At 38.6% G+C, this 25271-nt stretch overlaps 1 protein-coding gene across 1 annotated transcript in view; it reads right to left on the bottom strand.

The window, feature by feature from the left end:
- Nucleotides 1-13626: 13626 nt before the first annotated feature.
- lrguk (leucine-rich repeats and guanylate kinase domain containing) overlaps nt 13627-25271 on the bottom strand; it is a 118995-nt gene continuing 107350 nt past the window's right edge. Inside the window, 2 exon segments of the mRNA XM_028814408.2 lie at nt 13627-14514; nt 22535-22692. Coding sequence (XP_028670241.2) covers nt 14330-14514; nt 22535-22692 — 343 coding nt within the window. The 3' untranslated portion in view covers nt 13627-14329.

The following is a 25271-nucleotide window of genomic DNA, read 5'->3' as shown; positions in this document are numbered from 1 at the left end:
AGAGGGAGGGAATGTTTGGGCTGGGATTTGAACCAAAGATTTAGTAGGTTGAGGCAGCAGCACCAGCTACTTCATCACTGTGTTGCACGTGACTCAAATACAGAGAACTACAGATTATACATATATAACATTTTAACTTTTGTCATAACTTGTGTTGTTTTCATAACTGTCCAACACGTAAGTCTTACCACCTCTGACACAGAATGTAGTAAGAAAACCAGATCTTTCTTACAATTGTACTTGTAAATCTCCAGAAGTGTTTGGCCTGCTTTAGGTGTGTGGTGGAAGCTGGAGTTTCACAGTAGGATTGTTTTTAAGTGGAGTGGCACATTTTTGACTAAACCTGTATACTACTGTATAGACAGTGGGATTCAGAATCTACTCTGACCCCTTCACTTTCTGTATGTAAATTTTTATTGTGTTGTAGATTTAATTTTAAATAGATACATTTGGCATCTTTGCCCAAAAATCTACAGTCAGTAACCTGTAAAGACAAAGCGAAAGCATGTTTTCAAGTTTGCAGATTTACTAAAAATCAAAAACAAAAATCTGTCATTCATGTAATTATTAAGACTCTTAATTCAGAACTTTGTAGAAATTAATTTGGCAGCAAGTACAGCTTGAAGTTTTCTTGGGTAAGTCTCCATAACCTTTGCACACCTGGGTTTGGGCAGTTCATCCCATTCTTCCTGGTAAATCCACTGTTGGACTGCATGGAAAGTGTCTGTAAGATGCTGTCTTCTGGTCTGTCCACAGATATTCTATGGGGCTTAAGTCTGGACTTTTTTGGCTGGGCTACCCGGGGACAGTCAGAGACTTGACTAGAAGCCATTCCAGCATTGTTTTGGCTGTATGCTTCTGGTCATTGTTGTGCTGCAAGGTGAACTGCTGCCTCCCTCTGAGGTTGTGTGCACTCTGGAGCAGGTTTCCTTCAATTGCCTCTCTGTATTTGGCTGCATTCACCTTTTCCTCAGTCTCCCTGGCTCTAGAGCTGAGAAGCACCCCATACTATGATGCTTCTACCATCATGCTTCACCACAGGAGGTGGTTTTAGGCAGGTGGTGAGCAGTACCTGGTCTTTGCCAGAAATAGCACTTGGAGTTCTGCCCAAAGAGTATCATTTTTTTGCCTCATCAGACCAGAGTCCTTTTACTCAGGAATGGCTATGTTATTACCGTAAACACTTGATTTATGGAGTGCTGCTGAGATGGATGTCCTTTCTACAGGTTCTCCCATATCAGCAGAGGGCTTCTGAAGCACTGCTAGAGTGTCCATTTGGTTCTTGGTAGCCTCCCTGAACAAGGCCCTTCTTGCCTAGTTATTCAGTTTTTCTAGATAGCTAACTCTGAAGAGTCACAGTGGTTCCAAAATTCTTTCATTTCTCAATTGTTGAGGCCACTGTTCTCATGGGAATATTCAAAGCTTTAGAAATGGTTTTCCACCCTTGCCCTTATCTATGCCTCACTACAGTTTGATCAAGGAGGTCTGGTGAGAGTTCCTTTTTAGCGGCTTGGGTTTTGTCCTGAAAGATGTCCCTGTCCAATCAATTCAGTTCTCTACATGTGGACTCCAGTGAAGTCCAAGACTCATCCGAAGGATAAGTAAAGCACTTTGCAGTGCCGGAGCAAATATTTCAGTTTTTAATTTTTAATAAACTTGCTAATGTTTTGAAAATATGGTTTGTCATTATAGGTTGAGTGTTGACTGATAGGCAAAAATGGCAAATTTGTCAATTTAAAATACATCTACAAAACAATAAAGAGCGTAGAACATGGAGAGGTCTGAATACTTCCTGAAAAAAAAAAAAAAAAATCTAGGTGCAAATTCAGAAAATAAGGAAAGTAATTATCAGCCCGTAACAAGTGGAATTGAAACAAAGCATGTCCAATCTGGCTCAGAGTTAAAAGACAGAGTAAAAGACAAAGTAGAACTTCATAAAGACATTCAAAAACATTGGTGCTATATACATGCACAGCAGGTTAGGGATTATGAAAGCAGTGGAATTCAAAAGGCTCAAAAAAAAAAATGTTGGCGCGATACAAATGTGGAGAAAGTTACAGAATATGAAAGTTGGAAAATTAGAAACTATAAAAAAACGGAAATTATTACTCGAAAAAGGGAAAATAATCACCATGGACCAGGGGCCTCATATAAAAATGTTGCGTACTCCCATTTCCACGCTCAAATCGCGATGTATAAAACCTAAACATGGCGTAAAGCCACGCACATTTCCACGGTAACTCATAACTTGGCGTACGCAATTTCTCCGCTCGGTTTTGCAGACTGGCGGCACCCTGCGTCAAAGCAGTGCTACTGTTCCTGTGTGATCACCCTTTCTTTCTTAGCTCTACGTTCCTGACGCAGCTTTATAAATACACTGAAACTAACTGCATATTGTTTATTAGTGTAATGCATCTGATTGTAATTAACCTGTAGCAATATAATGGTCCAGGTAATAGCCATAGTATTCCAAATACCATAACTGCTTTAGCGTTGTTACTCTCAATGCATCTTCTTCTTCTTTCAGCTGCTCCCGTTAAGGGTTGCCACTGCGGATCATCTTTTTCCATATTACTCTCACTGCACCACTCGGAGTATTTATATCACTATATCAGAGTGGGGAATCACAGCAGCAGCTGATCGGAAAGAGAATTATCGGTATACAGTTTCAAGTAGCCTACACACTACCTCAACCACGGCAAAAAGCGTCAAAAGCCTTTCCTGTACGGACCTCGCGTTTCAGAAACAGTTTCATCCCAAGAACTATAAACGCACTCAATCAGTCCATCAAGTGCTCCTTGTAGAACTGTTTGTACTTCTAAGTACAATCACCTCACTTTAAACTTACACTACAGTTATAATATTGCACAACCTGTGCCACTTTATAAAGCGCGTATGATGACAATATCATTTTTAAGATGAAATGCAGCAAAATATGTTGCATATAGTATACAGATAAAACTTTAACTTCATTTAAATAATCTGTATTGTTATTAATTAAACATGTGAGGACACGGTGCCGCAGCACTAGCTAGTTCAGGGATTGTTCCTGCATTGCATTGTATTCTTGCTGGTGCTGACGCAACACTGGAAGGATAGACGGATAGAATAATTAAACATGTACTACGAAGATATTTCAATGTTCCTTAAAAGTTTTGAAGAATCGGCGTTCTAAGCTTACAGATGGCTTCACGTCTATTACAGAGCTGATTGTGTGGCGATTGGGTATTTGGAGAAAGAAAAGGAAGGACAGGAATTGGAGGTTAGTACATTTGAAAGAGACAGTACTTCTGTAATAAATTATTTAATCGAAGGCTGCACATGGCGCAGCAAGCCTCTTGCGTGAGACATGAACAAGCACTGCGCCACCGTGTTCCCATGTTTAATAACATGCTTTCATTCCTATCATCATGAAAAAGATATCACGTATACATCTCAGTATTTTAATTATTTAGAGAGCTGTAATATCACGAATGTAATGGATTCTGTGTCCTGTCGGAGAAAGAGAAAGAACGGAAGCACGTAGGGATTCACACACATAGAGCACATAGAAGATCAAATACAGAACAAAGCATTTAACGTGCTACTTGAGAAACTAGTAAAATAAACGATTTTAAGATGAAGTTTATGATGTTCTACTTTAATGTCAAAATAAACTACGTGATTAAAGTTGACATTTTCTTTTTTTCACACTGTGTGCCAATTTTTTTTGTCTGTACCCTAATACACTTTCATATGACACTCAGACAGTGGGCTACGACTTGCCTTTTCACGGCGACTTTGATATGTGATTTCTTTTTTATTTCAGGCACTGTGCGACTTTGTGAATTTGAGCCTTCGAGTTTCTCCGACACTCTGTCACTCGATCAACTTCCTTTTGTTGATTATATCACTGTTTAAACCAACAAATAGTACGTTTTTCCTTTGCCTCTACTTGGTATTCACTGAAATTCTTATATTTCCCCCCGTGCTTTTCCCATTGTCTTTTCACAGAAGGCTATTTATATCGATTTGCATATTCAAAGAGGCGTAATTCTGGGAGGAGTTGGGGCGGGACAGAAGGCGCGTGCACGTGCGTTACTTTTCACGCTGATCGGGATTTATGTAGTGGAAGAACGTGAAAGTTTCCGTGCGTACAGATTCCTGCATCTGGATTTTTCTGTGCGTACGCACATTCCCGCTTTTGTGCTTACGCCATGTTATAGTGTGAGTTCTACGCACGGCGTTATACATGAGGCCCCAGGTGTCACTGAAACAAAAGCAGGATAAAGCGAGGTCAGAAATAAAAGATAGAGTAGAAAACAAAGTAAAACGTCATAAAGAGGTTAAAAAACAAGGAGGCCAAACACAAGGCTTTGAAGTTTAAGTCAAGAGAATTTCAAAAACGAGGTTTACCTCACTTTCACATTTATTGGTGACTTTGCAAAAAAAATTATTAACTGCTGATGATGTAGATCGGTTTGTCTGTGCTGAAATTCCAAACAGAGAAACCAATCTGGAATTATGGTACAAAGTCATTAAACATATGTCTCACGGACCTCATTTAAAAGATTCAGCATGTTGGGACTCTAAAGATTCCAAATATTGTTTTTAAAGAAGTTCTGAAATAAAAGTGCAGCTAATGAAATAGCAACAATTCAAAGAAAAAAAAAAAATCTTAAAAGTGTGTATCCGTAAAACCAAACATGGGGGTTGGCGAGCGAAGCCCCCTAGTTTTCCATAATTTCCTTGAACATTCCGGTTGATTTTGCGATTTCTCTCTCACATTGTGCTAAGTATCATAGTTCGGTTGTGGTACCGATGTATTTGTGTGAATCCGAGACGTTGCAGGACCAGGGGAGGGGGGCAGGGCCCTCCTCACTCATGTGCCAGCCTCCATTCGAGTCACTCTACATCTCTCCCACATGTTGAAGCGTACCTTGCCTCAGCTTAGCTAGTGACACCCGTTTGTTCAACAGACATTATCCTCTACAGATTGTTAAAGAGTAACGTTTGACGTTTTTGAGAGAGAGAGAGATCAGAGCTACTTGTGTTTTAGAGGGTACCTGCTCATTGGCAGAGATATCACGGCTACGTGCTCTTCTCACCACAGAGAAAGCTGTCCCGTCAGAGCTGAACACGATCAGATACAGTGGCAACGTTTGACGTTGGAGCATGCCTACCTTCCTCTTGGCCACAATTACATTTTTTTTTACTGTATTGATTTTTAAAATTTGTCCAGTTTCAGTACTATGTGGGTGGAGCTGTCTGGGACAGCTAGTTTTTAATAAATTTGCAAATGTTCACTTTGCCATTCCGAAGTATTAAGTGTTTTTTAAAGGACAAAATGGTATTAGCCTAAGACTGCAACACAGCAATTGTGTAAAAAGGAAAAGAATCTGAATTTTAATAATAATAATAATAATACATTTTATTTATATAGTGCCTTTCCTGTGCTCAAGGGAAACTAGCCCTGTCAGCTAGTTTGTGTGGCTATTTTTAAGAAAATTATGTGTTTGTAGTAAACCTCACCGATCACAGTGGCACACTTAAAACCTTTGGCTACAAAGACACAGCTGTGGATGGCAGAAGGATTCATCTTTAGGGTATGAATTGAGACCTTCAGTTTCCAACGTAGTTAAAATGCTTGTACAATTTACTGTTAATCAAAAGCTTTTTACACAAAAACAGTCAAATGTGAGAAGGAAGGTCATCAACTATCCATTTACAAGCTACTTAAAGATATAATTTATCTTGGCACAGATAAACATCTTTACAATACCCATGCCTGTGAGGCTAATGTTCAGTGCTATGTGAAATTCCATGTCACAACTCCTGGTTTAAGGGAAGACCTTGGCTTGTGGTGGGGGACACTCGTCTTATCATGTGGTTCTTTGTCCATTGGGTGATTGTGTCTTCCTTAGCTCCACTTTTGCCATATCTTCTGCTACTTTGTAGGGAAAATGCTATTCTATTGAATTATTCAATAGTTTAGGTGCCAAAATTTGCTTCCTGAAGTATGGCTTCTTCTCCCAACCTAGAATGAGCTTCTTTTCCATCAAGGCTGAACAAGTCGTATTATAGCAATCAATCTTCTTGACCAAACCATATTTATTATTGACTTCCTCTGTAGACATTTCAGGAGGACTTTTGCGGGGTGTGGTCTGTTGCCATAATTTCTGAGGTCGACATGTAAAAAGGACGCTAATGTACAGTTGAAAAAAGCCATGAAGAGGCAAGGGGAGATTCAGTACAGCTTCTGCAAAAAAGCTGACAGTCTGTTCACAGCCAGAGAGACGATCACCTCACTCAAAGATCACAGTCCATTGCCATTTTTGGAAGTGTCCACCTCGAGGAATTCATCACCAAACGCACTCCAGGATAGAAGCGGAAGGGACGGTCATGAGGGATTGACTTGGGTGAGCTGAAAGCAATTTTTGCTTGTCTGACATAGCACGTTATGGAGATTTGTGAAAAGAGAAAGAGAAAAGGACTAATATTATCAGAAGTGACAGAACTGCTTGGACATTGTGGGTTGTCTGTGTCGAAGGATTTTTTTTTTCTTTTGTGTTATTTGAGTACTGTATACATTGGTGTTAGGGTGTTGCATTTATGGATTTGGTTGCTGCCATTTATGTTTGTGTAGTGTTATAAGATTGCTAAATGACATTAGAAATATTATAGTACATCCCCCCAAAGTTAATCCGACTGAATCCCAGTATTCCATTTTAAGTGAGTTAAATTATTTCACCAGAATAGATCTACCTGAACTATGTAGAATCATTTCTCAACTGAAATATTCCACCTGCATTCTTGATCCAAAACCAACAGGCTTTTACAAAGAGGTCTCTGTTGTGCTAGTTGATAATGTACTTGACATAGTGAACTCATCATCAGATACGGAGTCTTTCTTGACAGTCTCAAGACTGGAGTTGTCAAACCTCTGCTTGAGAAAAATAATCTCGACAACTCTGTTTTTCTGACGGTTTTCAACCAATATTTAATCTGCCTTTTTTAAATAAAATTTTAGAAAAGGCAGTCATTACGCAGCTAAATTATTATGTGAATAAACATGCTATTCTTGACAAGTTTCAGTCAGGTTTAAGAACAAATCACAGTACATAAACTGTACTTGTTAAAGTAGTAAATGGCTAGCAAGTTAATGTGGACAGAGGCCGTTTATCTGTTCTTGTTCTCTTAGAATTAATTGTAGCATTTGACACCACAGACCACAGTATTCTTATAAATTGGCTTAGTCAATGGGTGGACCTCTTTGGCAGTGTCTTAAATTGCTTTCAGTCTTACTTAACAGGTAGAAAATTCTTTGTTGGTTGTGATATCGTCTGATAAAGGGCAAAGCGTTATAACCTTACCTCTGTTAATGATGACGTTTGGTATTTGCTGATTATTGGCTTGCTGCTCTGCAATGATGACCATCATTTAGCCACTACAGATCATATTCAGATTTTAATTCCCATATACATATCAGTCTTAAATGAAACATCACTACAATCCGTGACGCAGCAAAGAATGTACTTTCTTGGACAGGTCAAAAAAATCCAGATTTTAATGTAGCCATAATTCAAAGAATTTCAAGAACTTTTATCACCACAAGATATAGCAGCTCAGACATTAGACAAAAGGAAAGCTGAAAAGCACTGTGTTCAAAGTTGCAGGAATAATTGGCTGTGACCTTTCTTCCACCTCATCTTTCTCTCTAAACTGTACGTCCAGTCGTGCTTGTAAGATTATCTCTGACCCTTCGCATGCAGCTCATAACCTCTTCCGGAAAACACTTCAAATCGCTCCCCTCAGGAACTGGCTGTTTCAATTTCATTTTTTTTTCTCCTTTAATATCATGTTAACTTTGAACTTTCTTTCAGTTATCTTGTCTTCTCAAAGCAGTACTTTATGTGTCCGACTCCCCATTTTGCGTGCGTGTGAATGTCTACTGCTAGTAAATATTGTTAGATGTTTATATTTTATCCACGCCCCAATGTTGAATTTAAATCAAATCCCACCCTCTATTATTGTGTGGCACTAAAAAAGAAGAAGTAGATTCGCCTAAGAAGAATCAGCAACGTGAGTCTATCACTGTCACCATCCTTTCATGTATTGTATTTCATGTCCTTTTTCTCGATGGCTTGTTGGTTAGCTTGTAACAATTAACTATCACCAAGTTGAGTTACTAACATACCAAGGTTGAATTCTAGAATATTCCCCCCCAAGAAAAACTATACCCCTTTAACTTACGGTGTGACAAAACCAAAATATATTTAGAATTTAGATTTCTCACCAACCACTACAGATACTGGAACATACAATATCTATGTATGCAGAAGTAAAATGTTAGAATAAACTCAAGAAAAATGAGTCTTATTTTCCACTTGTAACATAAGTTGAATATGTCACTGTCCTCTGTACAAATATTGTATAAATCTACTTTTCCCTCAGCTTACATGCAGAGTTAATACAAAGCCAGATTTAGAACTGCTAGGCAAGCATTAGAAGACAAGACAGGGACAACTGCGAAATGGGCAACATGCACTATTTTTCATCTGTCAGAGTCAGCATGAAACTGTATCCTCTTTGCCTTGTTTGGAATGGCATGATTCACCTAAGTGGGGGCCTGCACATGAAGAGTATAAACCCTTGGAACATTGCCTGGCACACCTTTGAAGCCGACAGACGGATGGGAGATAATGTCATCCGATCCTGAAAATCCTACCAACGCAGCAACAAAAATGTTAGACTCTATACATTGGGACCCCACTCCCAAAGGTCTTGTCATGGCTTCCTTTGCCTGTTATGCTGTGTAAACCGTCATGAAAGAAAGTTAAGTAATTTCTCTTATGTAATTTCTTACTGCCGTATCCCTAAGGGAGGAGTATCACCTTTTTATATTATATCTATGTAGTTTCGGGTTATGTAACATGCCGCAATTACAAAAAAACTTATTCCAACAAGGGAGCTAGCGCCCCCTGCTGGATACACCACTTTTCCACCAAACAAGGGAATAGTCTCTGTTTTCTTTACAAAATAAGATTGATCTCACCCATGCCATGTGGACCTTCTTAACTTCAGCCAATGCTGGTTGTTTTTTTCTTTTTCTAGAATCAGGGAATATCCAGTAATTATAATCCGTTAAATTAATTATCTGGAAGCTTCTCCCTTCCACCTAAAACTCCACAACCACTTTGTAATCCTTAAAACCAGTCCCAGAAGCCTACTCTCCAGGCCCGTCTTTCCCAAGATGGCAGATCTCCCCTTTCTTCTCTCATTTCTTTCTTTTTCTACCTTCCTTGGAATGATGTGCTTCCTGTTACACTTTGCATCAACATAAAAGTCCTTCCTGTGTTCACATTACCTCTGCCAGTCTTTTCAAAATAAAAGTTAGCAATAACACCTCAATCCCTTCCAAATGTAAAATTCCAGCTCACTGTGCTTTTGTCACAAGCTCACCTCCAGATGAGGTTCCCAGGGCAATGTAACCTAACATGCAGAATATGCATTTCAGAGGAAAATCCTAGCAAACACTGGGGAGAATGTGATGGAGGAGAACTAACCACTGTGCCACTTGTAATGTTATTTAGTCAGAGGAAGGAAACCTAACACAAAAGGGTCACAGTATGGAATATTTTGCAGAGTTTGCATCACAAAGCTTTTATTGGATAGCAGTTTCAAAATGGGTGTTATGTTTAAGAATGGCTTCAAAAGCTACCACAATTCCTACAGTGTGTGCTCTTAAAGACCGCCTAATACTTAGCTATTATTCATATTCTGTGGTGAGAAAGCAAAATGAAAAGAACGCCCGTTGTTATTTGGATGGACCTTTAAAGCCTCCAAGATATTCCCGAACAACTTAGTCTGACAGATGCACCAGGAGACTGAAGGATGACGACATGCATGCTGACTTAAGATGCATCCCATCCATATCTGGCCTGTTTTACCCACTAAACTGACATCATATTTGCTGTGCTGCGCACACCCCAACTGTGCAGACATCTTCTTAGTCTAATTATCATGAATGGTCCTATTATGCCCAATAAAGCACTTTCATGTGCGCCAGTGTATCTGAATGCTGTTTGGCACCTGATGCTGTTCCTCAGCATATCAGTAGTCGTGTGGCAGTGGAAAGACCTGCTTCTAGTATGTTTGTGGACATTGCTGCAGGTGCCTCTTGCACAGCCTTTCATTTTCTTTTAAGTGTATTTTCTGCTTAAAATCCCTTAGTCTTTAGTTAAACCAGCATAAGAGGAATGTAAACTCCGAGTACAAATCAAATCACAAAAATGGAGGGTGCTGGGAGGAACAGCTGTTTAAAAGAGACACTCACCATCTGTGCCTGGTTGGAATGAGAGGATTATTTTTAATTAATTTACAAATGAATTGGGGAAAATGAGATGAAATGGGCATGGCCTCCAACTAAGGAGTTTGTGGATGACATAAAATTTAAAGAGAAATTGTAGATGTCTAATACCAATTTGTACAAACCACAGAATTTTTATCGTGAGATGAATGTGTTTCAGTCAGAATAAGATGGCAAGATGATTAATGGTAGAATGTTGTCTGTGGACTTGGCAATCTTGTACAAGCGACTCTAGTTTTCAGTGGGATTTAATTTCAATTTTTTCACAAAACTTTTCTGGTACTGATGAAAACAAAGTAGAATATAAAATGAATTACATGCAGTATCTGGGAAACAAGCTACTCAGTAAGTCGCCTTGTATAAAATAAGGTGTTCCACAGTAACATCTTGCCGTTCACAATTTACACGAATGCTAACATCAAGCACCAGTGTGTGCCAATTCTTGAAGTACTCACACAAATCATGAATAAAAAATTGCACACTGCAACATGTCTGTTTTAATTAAATTTCTCAAGAGACATACTAAGTACAAATTAAAGGAGTACCTCACTTAAAAATGATATTTTTTTTACCTGTTACTTACCTGTGTTGCTTCTAGTAATGTCCAGTTTTTGTGTTCCTAAGCACAATGGGCTTCAGTGACGACCAAAACTGAACAAACAGCAAACAATATCAAAACATCCATGAAATCATCTCACTTTACTCTTGTTGCATGAACCACACATCAAATATCCAGCTGTATGCTCACAATAGCCCAACAAGTGTACTTTTGCTACAACATTAGTTCTGGATAATGCTCTGTGAAAGGCTTGGGAGCGCACACAAACTACAATAATCTTTTGTATTGAAGACAAGCCCCCTCACCCTCCACCTCATTCACTTTGCAATGTTGATATGATATGAAGAAAAAAGGTAGCCATTGAATGAGAGATTACTGGGCAAGACTCGTGACCAAGAACTGAGGGATGGTTGCTTATGCACTTTTACAAAATTAGACATGAAACATGCGTATGGCCTGACCTGGCACTCTGACTCATAGTTGATGATGAGATGAGAGCCAAATGTTGATTTTTTTTTTTGCAACGACTATGAATTACAGGGTTGACATATTCTGATGAAAAATTTTACAAAATAAATTTCATACCACTTAGATGACACACCTACTTTGCAGGCTTTGCAATGTGAAACAAGTCCAGAAAAACATATATAATTGTATAAAATAATATTACAATAAATAAAACAATGCTGACTGGAGCTCCATTAGACCATGATCTGTGGGCCAATACCATATTCCTTCTTACATCTCTCTAAGAAATATATAATACAATTGTATTCTTTATAAATTATATTCTGTAGAACTGTTTTGAGAATCCACATCACCGAGAACCTTACATGGTCAATAAATCTGTACAGCTCTACTTTTTAAGGACACTTGAAAAATTCAATCGGTCTCTCCACCTGCTTGTGTCCTTCTACCACTGCTCTGTAAGAAAGGTTCTGACATACTGCATCAGTGGGTGGTACGCAAAACTGTACAGCTGCAGACCGAAGAAATCTCTTCAGAAAGTGCTCAACTCTGCAAAGAAAATAATTGGGACACCTTTTACCCTCACTAGAAGGCATTTTTAGATCATGATGGCTTCACAAAGCTGGTAGCACCAGGGTCGCTGCTGGCCAAATGGGTGCCCTAAGCAGAAATTTACTTTTGTGCCCCCTCCCCCAAATATTACAGAAGTAAAAATAAAATAATAAAAAAAACACCTACTATAGGGGCCAAAATAGAACTTTATTCAAATAAGGTGTGCTTAGCCTACTCTGCGTTCACCGTAAAGTGCAATATATATGTTTATATTTTTGTTTATTTGTATATGTATATTATTAATATTAATTTATTATTATAATATATAAAAACGATTTTTTTGAGCAGCTGGGATGGTGCCCCCCTGGGAGTTGGTGCCGTACGCAGACTGCGTACTCTGCGTATAGGGAGCGGCGGTACTGGGTAGCACTACGAAAGACACTGCTCAACCTTGCCATCACAGTTTTACCCTATTGCCTTCTGGGAGATGCTACAGGGCCATAAAACCCTGCAACTCTAAACTCAAAAATAGCTTTGATTTTAAAACAATCATTAAACTGAACTTTGGGGAAAAAAATCTAACCCCCCACCCCAAACTCAACTCAGTTTTCTGGGGGCCTTGCATGTAGTTTTATTTAATATGTAAAATAATTTTGACTGTATGCAATCTACCAAAAGTACAAAACTTTATTATTACTTGACTATGTATTATGCATTTATAGTTTGTAAGCATTTCTAAATATTTTTTAGCAGTAACAACTGCAAAATAATTTCATTGTTTTTAAATGTAATGACAATAAAGACCTCTATCTAGCATAGTCACAGGCAATTAGTGTAGCAGTAAAATTGAGAATAAGAATTTATATATACAGTATCAACTCAGATTAAACTGAAATGATTTTAATTAATTGAAAACAGTAATGAAAAATATGCAAACATCATAAAAAAAGATATTTTATTCACAATATTTGCTATTAAATTTAACTAAACAAAACATTCGGAAGAAATCATTGGCAAGAGGAATTTTGTACAGCATTATTACAAGTATGAACTGTATACCCTTACTGTCTGGCATCGCACAAAGTCTTGTAATGTACATCCAAGCACATAACATCACACGATCTTCAAACAGTAATTGGGGGAAAAAAAACATGTTTAATCTCTAAGTACATCATTTTTAATAAATGCACTGATGGAGAAGGAACATTTACAATATTCATATAACATTTGATATTTGATTATAGGAACAAGCACTTTATGTAATTATAACAAATGCCATACTTTCATCCTAACTCAATATATAAATTAAAGCCACTTACTGTAATGTGTGGTAGTTGCAAACTGGACATATTTTCAGAATCAAGTCTAGTGTTAGAGGTAGCAGGGAAACATTGACTAGAGCTACATACAACACAGCTATTGAAGAATATATTATAAACACTGTGTGTGTATACATATACATATATATATATATATACATATATATATGTATATGCATATGTATATATATATATATATATATATATATGTATATGCATATGTATGTGTATATATATATATATATATATATATATATATATATATATATATATATATATATATATATATATATGTATATGCATATGTATATATATATGCATATGTATATATATATATATATGCATATGTGTGTATATATATATATATATATATATGTATATATATATATATATATACATACATATACACACTATAATATAACATTATTGTATAGTTAAAGTTAATCAGAATCTGGTAACCATCATGGGAATATTTGCAATGATATGCTGTTTGTGTAAGAGTATATTATAAGTCAAACAATTTAATGGACCCCAGAAAGGCCACATTTCAAAAGATGGCGTCACACTGAGGAGACAACAACCAATGTAGTCATGTACACAGATAGCGAATGTGGCTGGAGCCTCAAAACACCGGCATTAAGTAGTAGAGTCAGGCCTACAAGTGATTCCTATCAGTACAGGTAGAAATCGGCAGATCTGCTCCTGGACGGAGTTAGGGAGTGGGCTGAGCTAAAGACTCACTGACCATCAGAAACAGACAAGGCTGAAAAGTAAAACTTACATACAAGTGGTATAAAAAGTACCCAAGGTATTATGTGGTGCAGAAAAGGAATTGTATTGTTTAAACATTAAGAAGTTTATTATTACTACCTCTGTTCCCTTCCTAATTTTGTATGAAAGGAGAAAATCTTAATTAAAGTAATGTAAATGAACTTTTTTATATGCTGGGCTGAGAAAAGCAGATTACTTAGGTAGGGACTATTCTGCATAAAAAATGCAAACAAATACATATATTAATTTTTACTAATTAATATATGTGTCTTTTTTTCTATGTGTAGATAGTGTTTCACTAAAACTGACCAGTTAGATGTTCTGCACTTTTCGTCCTGAAGGAATTGGTGGAAGAACTGGTTTGGTATTAGATCCAACTCGCTTTGAATGTTTAGCGGCTCCAGAAGATGCAGATTTTCGATGGGCTGATTTTTTCTCTTGCAAGTCTTCTTGAGAAGATGGTCTTGGTGTGCCCGGAGTACTTGATTGCAGTTGATCTAGAAGATTGTAAGAGGAGGAGAAGAACATCTTTAATTCCTTGTGATATATTCATAAGTCACCAACTCCGGTCCTGGATGACCACCATGGCTGCACGTTTTCATTCTAGCCCTTTTCTTAATCAGTGACCTGTTTTTGCTGTTAATTAACTTCTTTTGAATTCATTTTAATTGACTTGTTCTTGAAGACTCAGACCCCTTAATTGTTTCTTTTTCCTTAATTAGCAGCCAAACAATAATGAGATACAAAATGAGCCAAAACATGACCAGCAAACTGTGTCCATCACACAATATCTGAAAATAAAGAAAGGTGAAGGTCTCAGCATTGTCGATCTGCTCAGCTCCACAAAACATTTTAACAGAGCTCTTAAAAAAGAGAAAATCGACAGTTTCAGAAATGTCTGCTAATGCACCATGAGAGCAGCAAAAGAATCAACAAGAACAATCAAGAAGAATCGGCGCTTAATTAAGCAACTGGTTGGAGTGAAACTGGTTGGAGTTTGAGGCCCTGACTTAGTGGGTCTTCTGTTAGCTCTCTCATTTGACATTTCATTTCTCTTTGGGTGCCATTTAAGGAAAGAAATAAAGCAATTCAGAGGAACAAAGAAGAAATTCAGGGGAACAAATCCTAAAAGAGAAGTCAATTAAAATGAATTCACAAGAAGTTAATTAGCAGCACAAACAGGGCACTCATGCAAAAAAAAAAAAAAGGTTAAAATGAAAACCTGCAGCCACGGTTGTCCTCCAGGACCAGAGTTGGCGACCCCTGATATAGTGCACAAAGCAACGTGCTATTAAGATTACTAATGTGCATTTATTAATATGTACTAAAAAGATTCTTAATTTAGCGTCTAGTTACAAAAGCCAGGCCCCCATTTACATCTTTAGAAAAATGAGAACAGCTCACTTCAAAACAAATATTAAGACCAAATAGTCATTCAGTGGTGATACTTTAAATACATCCATGTATTGAGACACCAATGGACATGCTGAAAAATCACACATAACTCACTGCTGCACTCAAAGAAAACTCTTTTCTTCCATGTTGATCTATGATTCTATTTTTTATTACTTTAGAGAAAAGACTGTATGTTTTCAGCCTTTGCATTAAGGGATGCAAATGCAAAAACGTTGTGTACTTGAGAGTTCAAGATAATAAAGAGTGCTTTATATTCCGAAGACTTTTTTTAATATATAGTTTGCATGATGGAGAGCTATAAAAAGCATGTACAGTTCAGGTTTTCCGACCGACAGTGTAGACAGCTTCACCTGCCAAAAGTGTTTAGTTAACTCAGAGTTGGTCGGGAAAATATGCAAATTGGAGGACCGCGTTAGGAATCTGATAGTGATTAGGCAAACCGAAAATTGGATCGACTCGGTTTGTTTAGACAATTCGGCTACTTCTGATTTGGCTTCAGTCTCTCCTGATCCCACTGTAGTCAGTGCGCGGCCGATGTCAGCAGCACCAATTCAGCCACAGGGCGAGTGGGTAACAGTAAGACGGGGGTCTAAGAATCCAAAATGTAGTCCCCCGGCACCCAGGTCACCAATTTGGACCCAGAACAGATTCTCAGCACTCCGCAGCGCACCTGTGGAAACTGAGAATTAGAAAGTGCTCATAATTGGCGATTACATAGTGCAAAATGTTAGAATTCCAAACTATGTTAAACCAGCAGTTCATGTTAAGTGCCTCGCTGGGGCCAAGATTTCTGGCATAGAGGCCGCATTGGACCGTGTCGCCGACGATGAAGTATCTACCTTATTACTGCATGTCGGCACTAATGATATTTATTCACAGCAATCTGAGGTATTAAAGAGGAACTTCATCTCTCTATGCATCAAAGCCAAAAGAAAATGTCGGAATTTAGTTGTATCCTGCCCCTTACCAAGATTATATAGAGGGGATGTGATTTATAGCAGATTGCATTCCCTTCACTGCTGGCTAGAAACCTGGTGTGCACACAAAAGCATAGTGTTTGTGAACAATTGGGATGATTTTTGGGAAAGGCCTGGATTTTTCAGAAGAGATGGTCTTCATCCTAACTGGAGGGGATCTTATGTATTATCCCAAAATATGGCAGCAAAACTGCCTGGCTGACTGATTACAGCACCATCCAGGCCGCAGTCATGTGATCTTAAATCACAGGCTGTTGTTTATCCCACCTGTTACTATCCTGAAGCTGTTACCCATAATCCCTGTTGTGGGGCATCCAGTAAATTTAATCTTAATGTAAACCTTAAATTAATTGATAACCAAAAAATAAGGTGTATAATTAGACCAAGGGATAAAACCAGACCCTCCACCAGGGGCATCTGTAACAGAAATTTACTTCAAATTAAAACAAAAAATGTATCAGCAGTTCAGAAAGAACCATGCAGTTTTAAATGTTGCTTATTGAACATTCACTCTCTTAGCACTAAAGCTGTTTTGGTAAATGATATTATATTAAGTACAAAATCTGATCTGTGTCTTCTCACTGAAACCTGGCTTAGTAAATGTGACACTGTCCCCCTAGCTGAGGCGTCACCAGATGGCTACTCGTTCCTTCATAAGTCTAGAGATTTTGGTTGAGGAGGAGGCCTTGGAATAATTCATTGTAACAAAATGCAAATCACTTCTAAAAATGTAGGTAACTTTACATCCTTTGAGGCATTCATTTTAAATATTAAAACAGATTCCAACACAATTATAGTGCTAGTCTACAGACCACCAGGGCCATATTCATTGTTCATGACTGAATTTAGCAACCTTCTATCTGATTTGGCTATAAATTATGATCACGTAGTACTGATGGGGGATTTTAATGTACACATTGATGTGGAAACGGACACTTTTAGCAAATGTTTTACTTATTTGTTAAATTCAGTAGGATTTTGTCAGATTGTCAAAGGTCCAACTCATAATCATAACCACACATTAGATTTAATTATAACTTACAAAGTTGAAATTCTAAATTTAAATATCACTCCATTAAATGAAGTTATTTCCGATCACTACTTAATTACATTTGATTTAGTCCTGCCCTGCTTCAAAATTTATAGATACTTTGAGTAAGTCGAGTGTAATTGTGGAAAACAATTTAGATCAGCTAACATCACATTATAATGTGACCTTGAGAGATGCTCTGGACACAGTGGCTCCCGTTAAAACAAAAGTGATCAAAGCACATAGAAACTCTCCCTGGTTTAATGAAAACACTCGAGCTCTTAAGTTAGAGTGTCGAAAACTGGAGCGATGATGAAGAACAACAAAGCTACATGTCTTTCAAATTGCATGGACAGAGAGTGTTAATAAATATAAAAAGCCCTCTTTAAAGCTCGCTCAGAATACTATTCTACATTAATAGATAACAATAATAAAAATCCTCGGGTACTATTTAGAACAGTGGCTAAATTAACAAAAGGAAATTCAGATCAACAGTGCAAAATACCAACAGATATTAGCAGTACAGACTTTATGAACTTCTTCAATGAGAAAATTAAAAATATAAGATCCCAGATCTCTGCATCACACTACAAACCAAATACTAGCTTAGCAGACCCTATCTCACATTGCATTCAGCACTTTAGTAATTTTAATCCTGTAACTGAGCAGGAAGTCTTAACTTTAATTTCTAAAATGAAGCCCACTACTTGTTCCCTAGATCCAGTGCCAACAAAACTATTAAAAAGTGCAATGAATGTTCTTGCAGTGCCTATCCTAAACATTATCAGCAGTTCATTATTGCATGGCACAGTACCTGATACACTAAAAGTGTCAGTCATTAAACCATTACTTAAAAAGTCAGACCTAGACCCACACATACTAAATAATTATAGGCCTATTTCAAATCTACCGTTTCTCTCTAAAATACTAGAAAAAGTAGTCGCCAATCAGCTTCAGTCACACCTTACGCATTACAATTTATTTGAGAAATTCCAGTCTGGCTTTTGCACTGGTCATAGTACAGAAACGGCACTAATGCGGGTTGTAAACGACATTCTGATATCCTCTGATGAAGGAAACTCCACTGTAATTATGTTGTTGAACTTAAGTGCAGCATTTGACACCATCGACCATTCTATTTTACTACACAGGCTAGAAAATGATGTTGGGCTTACAGGCACCGTGCTCGCTTGGTTTAGTTCTTATTTATCAAATCGATTCCAATATGTACAGAAATGTGCTGACAGTACTCCATCATTATACACAGAAGTTCAATATGGTGTCCCGCAGGGCTCAGTACTGGGATCTATCATTAGGAAACATAATGTTAATTTTCACTCGTATGCAGATGACACCAAGTTATACCTTTCATTTAAATCAGATGAAGTTTCTCCGATATTGTCTTTAATTAGTTGTGTTAGCGAATTAAAGGAGTGGATGAATGAGAACTACTTGTCTTTAAATACAGATAAAACAGAGATGTTAATTGTTAGAGGGAATGACGCTGATCATAACAATATTTTGTCATCATTTAACTCAGTTGGAATCCCAATTAATTTTACTGAATCAGCCCGCAATCTAGGAGTTATCTTTGACTCTGGCATGTCATTTAAAGCGCATATTACAAAGTTGTCCAAAACATGTTTCTTCCATCTTAAAAATGTTAGGAAATTAAGGCACTTTCTAAATAAACAGGATTCTGAGAAATTAATTCATGCATTTATCTCTAGTAGGATTGACTACTGCAATGCAGTGTTCACTGGATGTTCAAACTGTTCTTTATACAGCCTCCAGTTAATTCAAAATGCGGCCGCAAGAATTATTACAAGAACAAGAAAATACGAACACATAACTCCAGTTCTTAAATCTTTACACTGGCTCCCGGTTAAGTTTAGGGCAGATTTCAAAATCCTTCTTTTAACATATAAAGCATTAAATGGCCGAGGTCCGGCTTACTTGTTTGAACTTATCATGACTTACAAACCAGAGTGCACATTAAGATCTTAAGATGCTGGTCTGCTTATGGTTCCAAGGATTAATAAAATAACAATGGGAGGTCAAGCTTTTAGTTACAGGGCCCCTAAACTGTGGAATGGTCTGCCAGCTACTATAAGGGATGCTCTTTCGGTCTCAGCTTTTAAATCCCGGCTGAAAACTCACTACTTCAGTTTAGCATATCCTGACTAGAGCTGCTGATTAACTGTACATACTGCATCCCTGTTGTTAGTCATTAGCACTAAAACATAAGTAACATGATAGTTAGAATTGGATACTAACCCTCACCTATTCTGTTTCTCTTCTCGGTACTCAAATGTGGCACTTGGTGCCACGGCCCACCTGCCAAGTTGTTTTGCCTGCCTAAGGTAAAGTCATCCCTGATGGAGGATCGCAGGAATCGTGAGAAAGAGGGGTCCTTTCATCGGATTGGCTGGCCCAACACTGTTTCAGCCGTGGAATGGCCAAATGGGGGAGGCAGCTTGATGGATGAGGTCTCCAGGAGTCTAAAATTACCCAAATCTTATTATGTGATATCATCTACTGTTAAATTCTGCTCTGTACTTCAAAAAAAAAAAAAAGTTTTATTTTTAATTGAGGATTTGTTCTGTTCTGTGTATTATATTGTATTGACCCCCTTCTTTTGACACCCACTGCACGCCCAACCTACCTGGAAAGGGGTCTCTCTTTGAACTGCCTTTCCCAAGGTTTCTTCCATTTTTCCCCTACAAGGTTTTTTTTTGGGAGTTTTTCCTTGTCTTCTTAGAGAGTCAAGGCTGGGGGGCTGTCAAGAGGCAGGGCCTGTTAAAGCCCATTGCGGCACTTCCTGTGTGATTTTGGGCTATACAAAAATAAACTGTATTGTATTGTATTGTATTGACTGATTTTTAAATTAATTCAGTAGAATTCTGGGTTGCAGGAGCTGGGGCTCAATAGGATCTCCTCCCCCAAACTATGCGACTCTTCAATTCCACCCGGGAGGGTAAACGTTAACATTTAACATTATACAAAGTTATTGTCTTTTTTTCACCTGCATTATTATCATTCTTTAATTTAATATTATTTATTGTATCAGTATGCTGCTGCTGGAAAATGTGAATTTCCCATTGGGATTAATAAAGTATCTATCTATCTATCTATCTATCTATCTATCTATCTATCTATCTATCTATCTATCTATCTATCTATCTATCTATCTATCTATCTATCTATCTATCTATCTATCTATCTATCTATCTATCTATCTATCTATCTATCTATCTATCTATCTATCTATCTATCTATAGACGACTCCACAATATCATAACCAGGGTTCAGCAAATTGCATTAGAAAACTGAAAGCACAAGCCTGGCAGATTCACTTCCATCAATGAAGGTATTTGGAGAAACTTGAAAGGCCTCTTATTCTGTGAGTTCTTGACAATTCATTCAATACAGTACGTTGTGCACATGTCACTTGCTAAGATATGAAGGCAGTAAAAGCATTGCAAGTTGCAAGAACCAAGCCAATACTCAACTACATAAAAATGTTCATAAAATAGCAGCCTCAATTATCTGTAGGACATATTGATTAAAAAGCTTCAACCAGGAATGCAATATTTAGAAACAGATAACTTAGTATCTTTAGCCTTGTCTATGTGAGCAGATTTTATGTTGAGTTCTAAAGTTCCATGTCAACTATTTGATCAAAAATAAATATACGGAGAAGCTCACTTTGGGCTTCGCCTACACTGAACCACTCAAAAAATGTTCTGAGTAATGAAATTCAAATACTTTTATATCATTTTCTACATGGGAGTTAGTGTTATTAATAGTGACATTCAAAAAGACATGGATATCCAATCACTTCCGAATGGGAGGAGTCATAAAATGGGAAGGGAAGCAATGAATACCCAGGTACATCTATATATCCATCCATCCATTTTCCAAACCTGCTTATTCACAGCGGGGTGGCAAGGAAGCTGAAGCCTATCCCAGCATGCATTGGGCACACGTCAGAAATAATCCCTGGACAGGGTGCTAGCTAATTACAAAGCAAACACACAAACACGCTTTAGGGCCAATTTAGCAAAGCCTATTCACCTAACCTGCAAGTCTTTTGAGTGAAGCAAACCCATGCAGATGGGACTACAGTACATGCAAATTACACCCAAGGACCACCAAGGACGTGATTCCCAGTCTCTTGTTGTGGGATAGTCACTCATCAATTCTCAGTTCAGATGTGCCAATTGACACATGCATTTGAAGTGTGAGAATAAATACTTAATAATAATAATAATAATTCATTACATTTATATAGCGCTTTTCTCAGTACTCAAAGCGCTACTTGTCAATTTCTTACAGAAGGCACCTAGTTAGTAATCCCAGGAGGATCCAAGCACTGTGCAATTGCAATGATATTCCACCAGTAATAACAGACTACACCTACAACATATAACTGGCAGCTGTATGATAACATATTTCACATTATTCAGATTTGACTGCATTGAAGCGACTCATTGATATTTTCTACGACTCTTAAAATGGAAAAAAAGTCATACAGTTCAATGATTTGCACAGAAAACTTAGCTAAAGATGCTGCATGCTAGCAAATATATTACAATTACAGCATTCATCCAAAAGGATAATCAAAAATAAAAATGCCGGTGCTAAAGACAGGAATGCTCTCACAGCTGACGTGAACCTTGTGATTTCTGCATACCTTGCGGTTTGAATTTGACATCAAGGAATCAAGAAACTATTTGCAGCATCCACCCCTCCAGAAACATCAGTGGACTGAGAAAGTCATTATTAGAGTTAATGTTTTACAATATATTTTTTAAAAATACTTGATTTATTGTAAATGAATCTAAAACGCCTCAACTCCTATAACTCAACTGTTCACAAATGAATATTTTGAGAAGGGTTAGGATGTAGCAAGGTAAACCTTTTGTTTTATTTTTAGAAAAATATAAGCCCCAAAATAACCCTACATTTTAATCTAAACATGGATTTACTATACCCAGTATTTAATAGATGAGCTTCATTTTGTTTGTGTTATATTTTTTAAAATAGAAAATTGTCAAAATTATGATTTTTGCCTTCAAGTGATCTACAGACCTTTAATATCTTCCAGGCCGGCAATATCCAGGGGCTCCACACCATGGTCTTCTTCTCTGTCTGCAATTTCTGCTGCAGTTTTTCCAATTGCAGATCTTTCTGTGGACATTGCGCCAGCTGATGACATGACTGAACTGGCACGAGATCCTTCTGAGCTACTAAAGTAGAAGAAGAAAAAAAAGTTAAGGAATCGTAAGTGAATGATAAGATGTGGTGATTGCTCTTTCTATGTCCCTGGACATTCTTTTATTTTCAAGATATTGCTATCGGTGAGACCCGGGCAAAATAAATCTTCAGTTTAACAAGTATTGTCAGTAATATATTACCTTTAAGTCTTGGTGATACTATTTGATATTATTTGTTGAATAAAAATGATAATCCAATAGAATGTGCTTCAATTTTCCATGAAATACAAAACTCTGTGTAGATTTAAATCTATTCATATACATATAAAAATAAAGATGCTACTTGATTCTTTTCCAAACTTTGCAGACCCATAAATGTTCTGAGTATATATATATATATATATATATATATATATATATATAGTAATAGATGGCCGGGATCATGCCCTACTGGGAGGCCTGGAGAAAGAAAAGAGAGAAGAAGAAAAGGGACTTACCATTATTATTGGTGATTTGTGTACTGTGCGCTGGGCAGGAAAAGAACATTAATAAACATGTGTGTGTTTTGGACATTGTGTGTCTCAGTGTCTATCTGAGGCCAGGCTGATCTTTCACATAGCATTCCAGATGGGACGGTCTGCCTGTTAAAAGGCAGAGGACCCATCATAAAAATAAATTGTGGACCACCCAGTGCAGTAGAGTGAGACGCACATGCACTATTAATGCTGCAAGCGCACATACAGCAACAAGTGGCTCACCCTTTTAAGCCGCGGAAGGCTCACGGAGACGCCGCTTTTCCCCGATGGAAAGATGGCCAGGTGCAACCTAAAGACAGCGGGCAATTTAATGAAGCCTGTAATCAGCAAGGGGATCGGCATGCCTGAAGAAGCAGCCAGGCAAAGGAAGTAGCCTCCGGAACACTGGATCCAGAAAGTAGATATCGGACCCAGGGAGAGTTTGCCCTGGGAGTGGTGTTGTGCTGTTCCGGGTGCCTACCTCATGGGGGGAGAACAAACAGAGGCGTATTGTTGGCCGAAGGGTGTAGACTTCGGAGAGGATGATGGGACGCAGTCCAAGCAGGATGAGGGCCCGCTGTACGGACAGGAACCGCAGCCAGCGGAGGAGCGCCAGGGGCCATATCCCATGGGTGGTGGAGGGCCAGGGACCACTCCGTGAGGCAGGTAAGGGGGTTGAGGGTGTGTGCTGGAGCCCTGTAACTAAAGAAGGATGGGCAGGGACAGTGAATCTCCTCCCCACTCTAGTGGAGCACCTGAAGACGTGTGCGCAAGAGAAGCGCATGCATGATGACTCTCAGCCGGGGGACGGGGATCATGGAAGCCTGTCCCCATTGCCGGCTGAGATAAATAAATATGTTTTTTAGGAACTCGAGGGAGTTCTACAACTCGTCGTAGCTTTAGTGAAGATCGCCAAGAAAATCAAGACGCTGGTCGATGAACAGGAGAAGACAGCCAGGCTGCTGCTGGAGAAGGTGGAACAGTGTCTGCGGCAGCTCAGGGTCTCTCTTCTCAAAGCAGGCGGGGTGGTACAGGTAAGTGATGCTGTTGCCATAAATATTTACGGAAACCCCAGTGAAAGGAGCTGGGATGTATCTGAACAGACTCAAGAAGCAGGGTGTCCTACAGTAGACCAGGGAACGGAGACCGATCACGCCGCAGCAGCAGAAACATCTGAGGTGTGGGAAAAGGCCCAGACTGCCCAGCCCCTAAAAGTAGCAATGGTCTTGACTTGATTGAGAGGAGTGTAAGCAGAATGGGGTCCCTCTTTTTCCCGTAAGGGGATCCAGGCTGATGTTGCACCCCAAAATAAAGGGAGAACCCAGAGAAAGAAGGGAGGATCTCCCAAAAGGAAGAAGCATGAGCCCTACGGGCTTCAGCGGGGGAGGGGCAGTGTGATGGATGGCCGGGGATTGTGCCCTACTGGGAGGCTTGGACAGGTAGGGGACCGGGAGAGAGGCAATTCATACCCTGGGACAAGAGAGGGCAGGCCCCTTGGGTTGCATTGGGGCCACGGGCTTGGGGCTTAGTAGCTCAACCCTGCTGGGGTCTGTGGCCACTGCCAAGGGGCGCCTGGATAGCTCCAGAACCATGGTCTTCAACACTTCCGCCACACCCAGAAGTGCTACTGGAAGGTGTACAGATAGCACCTGGAGCACTTCCAGGTGCAGTATAAAAGAGGCCGTCTCACTCCATTTGGACAGCCGGAGGACTGGGAGAAAGGCAAGGAGGTGGAAACCCCAGTGAAAGGAGCTGGGAGGAGGTGGAGGAGAAAGCTTGAGATGAGAGGAGGCGGCCGAAGAGAAAGAAAAGAGAGAAGAAGAGAAGGGACTGAGCATTATTATTGGTGATTTGTGTGTGTTTTGGACAGGGCTGATCTTCCACTATATATATATATATATATATATATATATATATATATATATATATATACATATACTAGGGGAGCTGCGCCCCCTGCTCACTTTGCTCGCCAACAATCACCGGGTTTGGCCCTGTGGAAATACAATTTAAATTGTTTTTTTTTTTTTCATGGGAACTATTACATATGCATTATGTTCACTTTTTATTTTAAAACTTCAGTAAAAACAATATTTG

The sequence above is a fragment of the Erpetoichthys calabaricus genome, chromosome 1 (assembly GCF_900747795.2).
Source record: "Erpetoichthys calabaricus chromosome 1, fErpCal1.3, whole genome shotgun sequence".
NCBI classification, from domain to species: Eukaryota; Metazoa; Chordata; class Cladistia; order Polypteriformes; family Polypteridae; genus Erpetoichthys; species Erpetoichthys calabaricus.
Note: the sequence above shows the minus strand (reverse complement) of the source record. Positions and strands in the feature narration are given on the sequence as shown.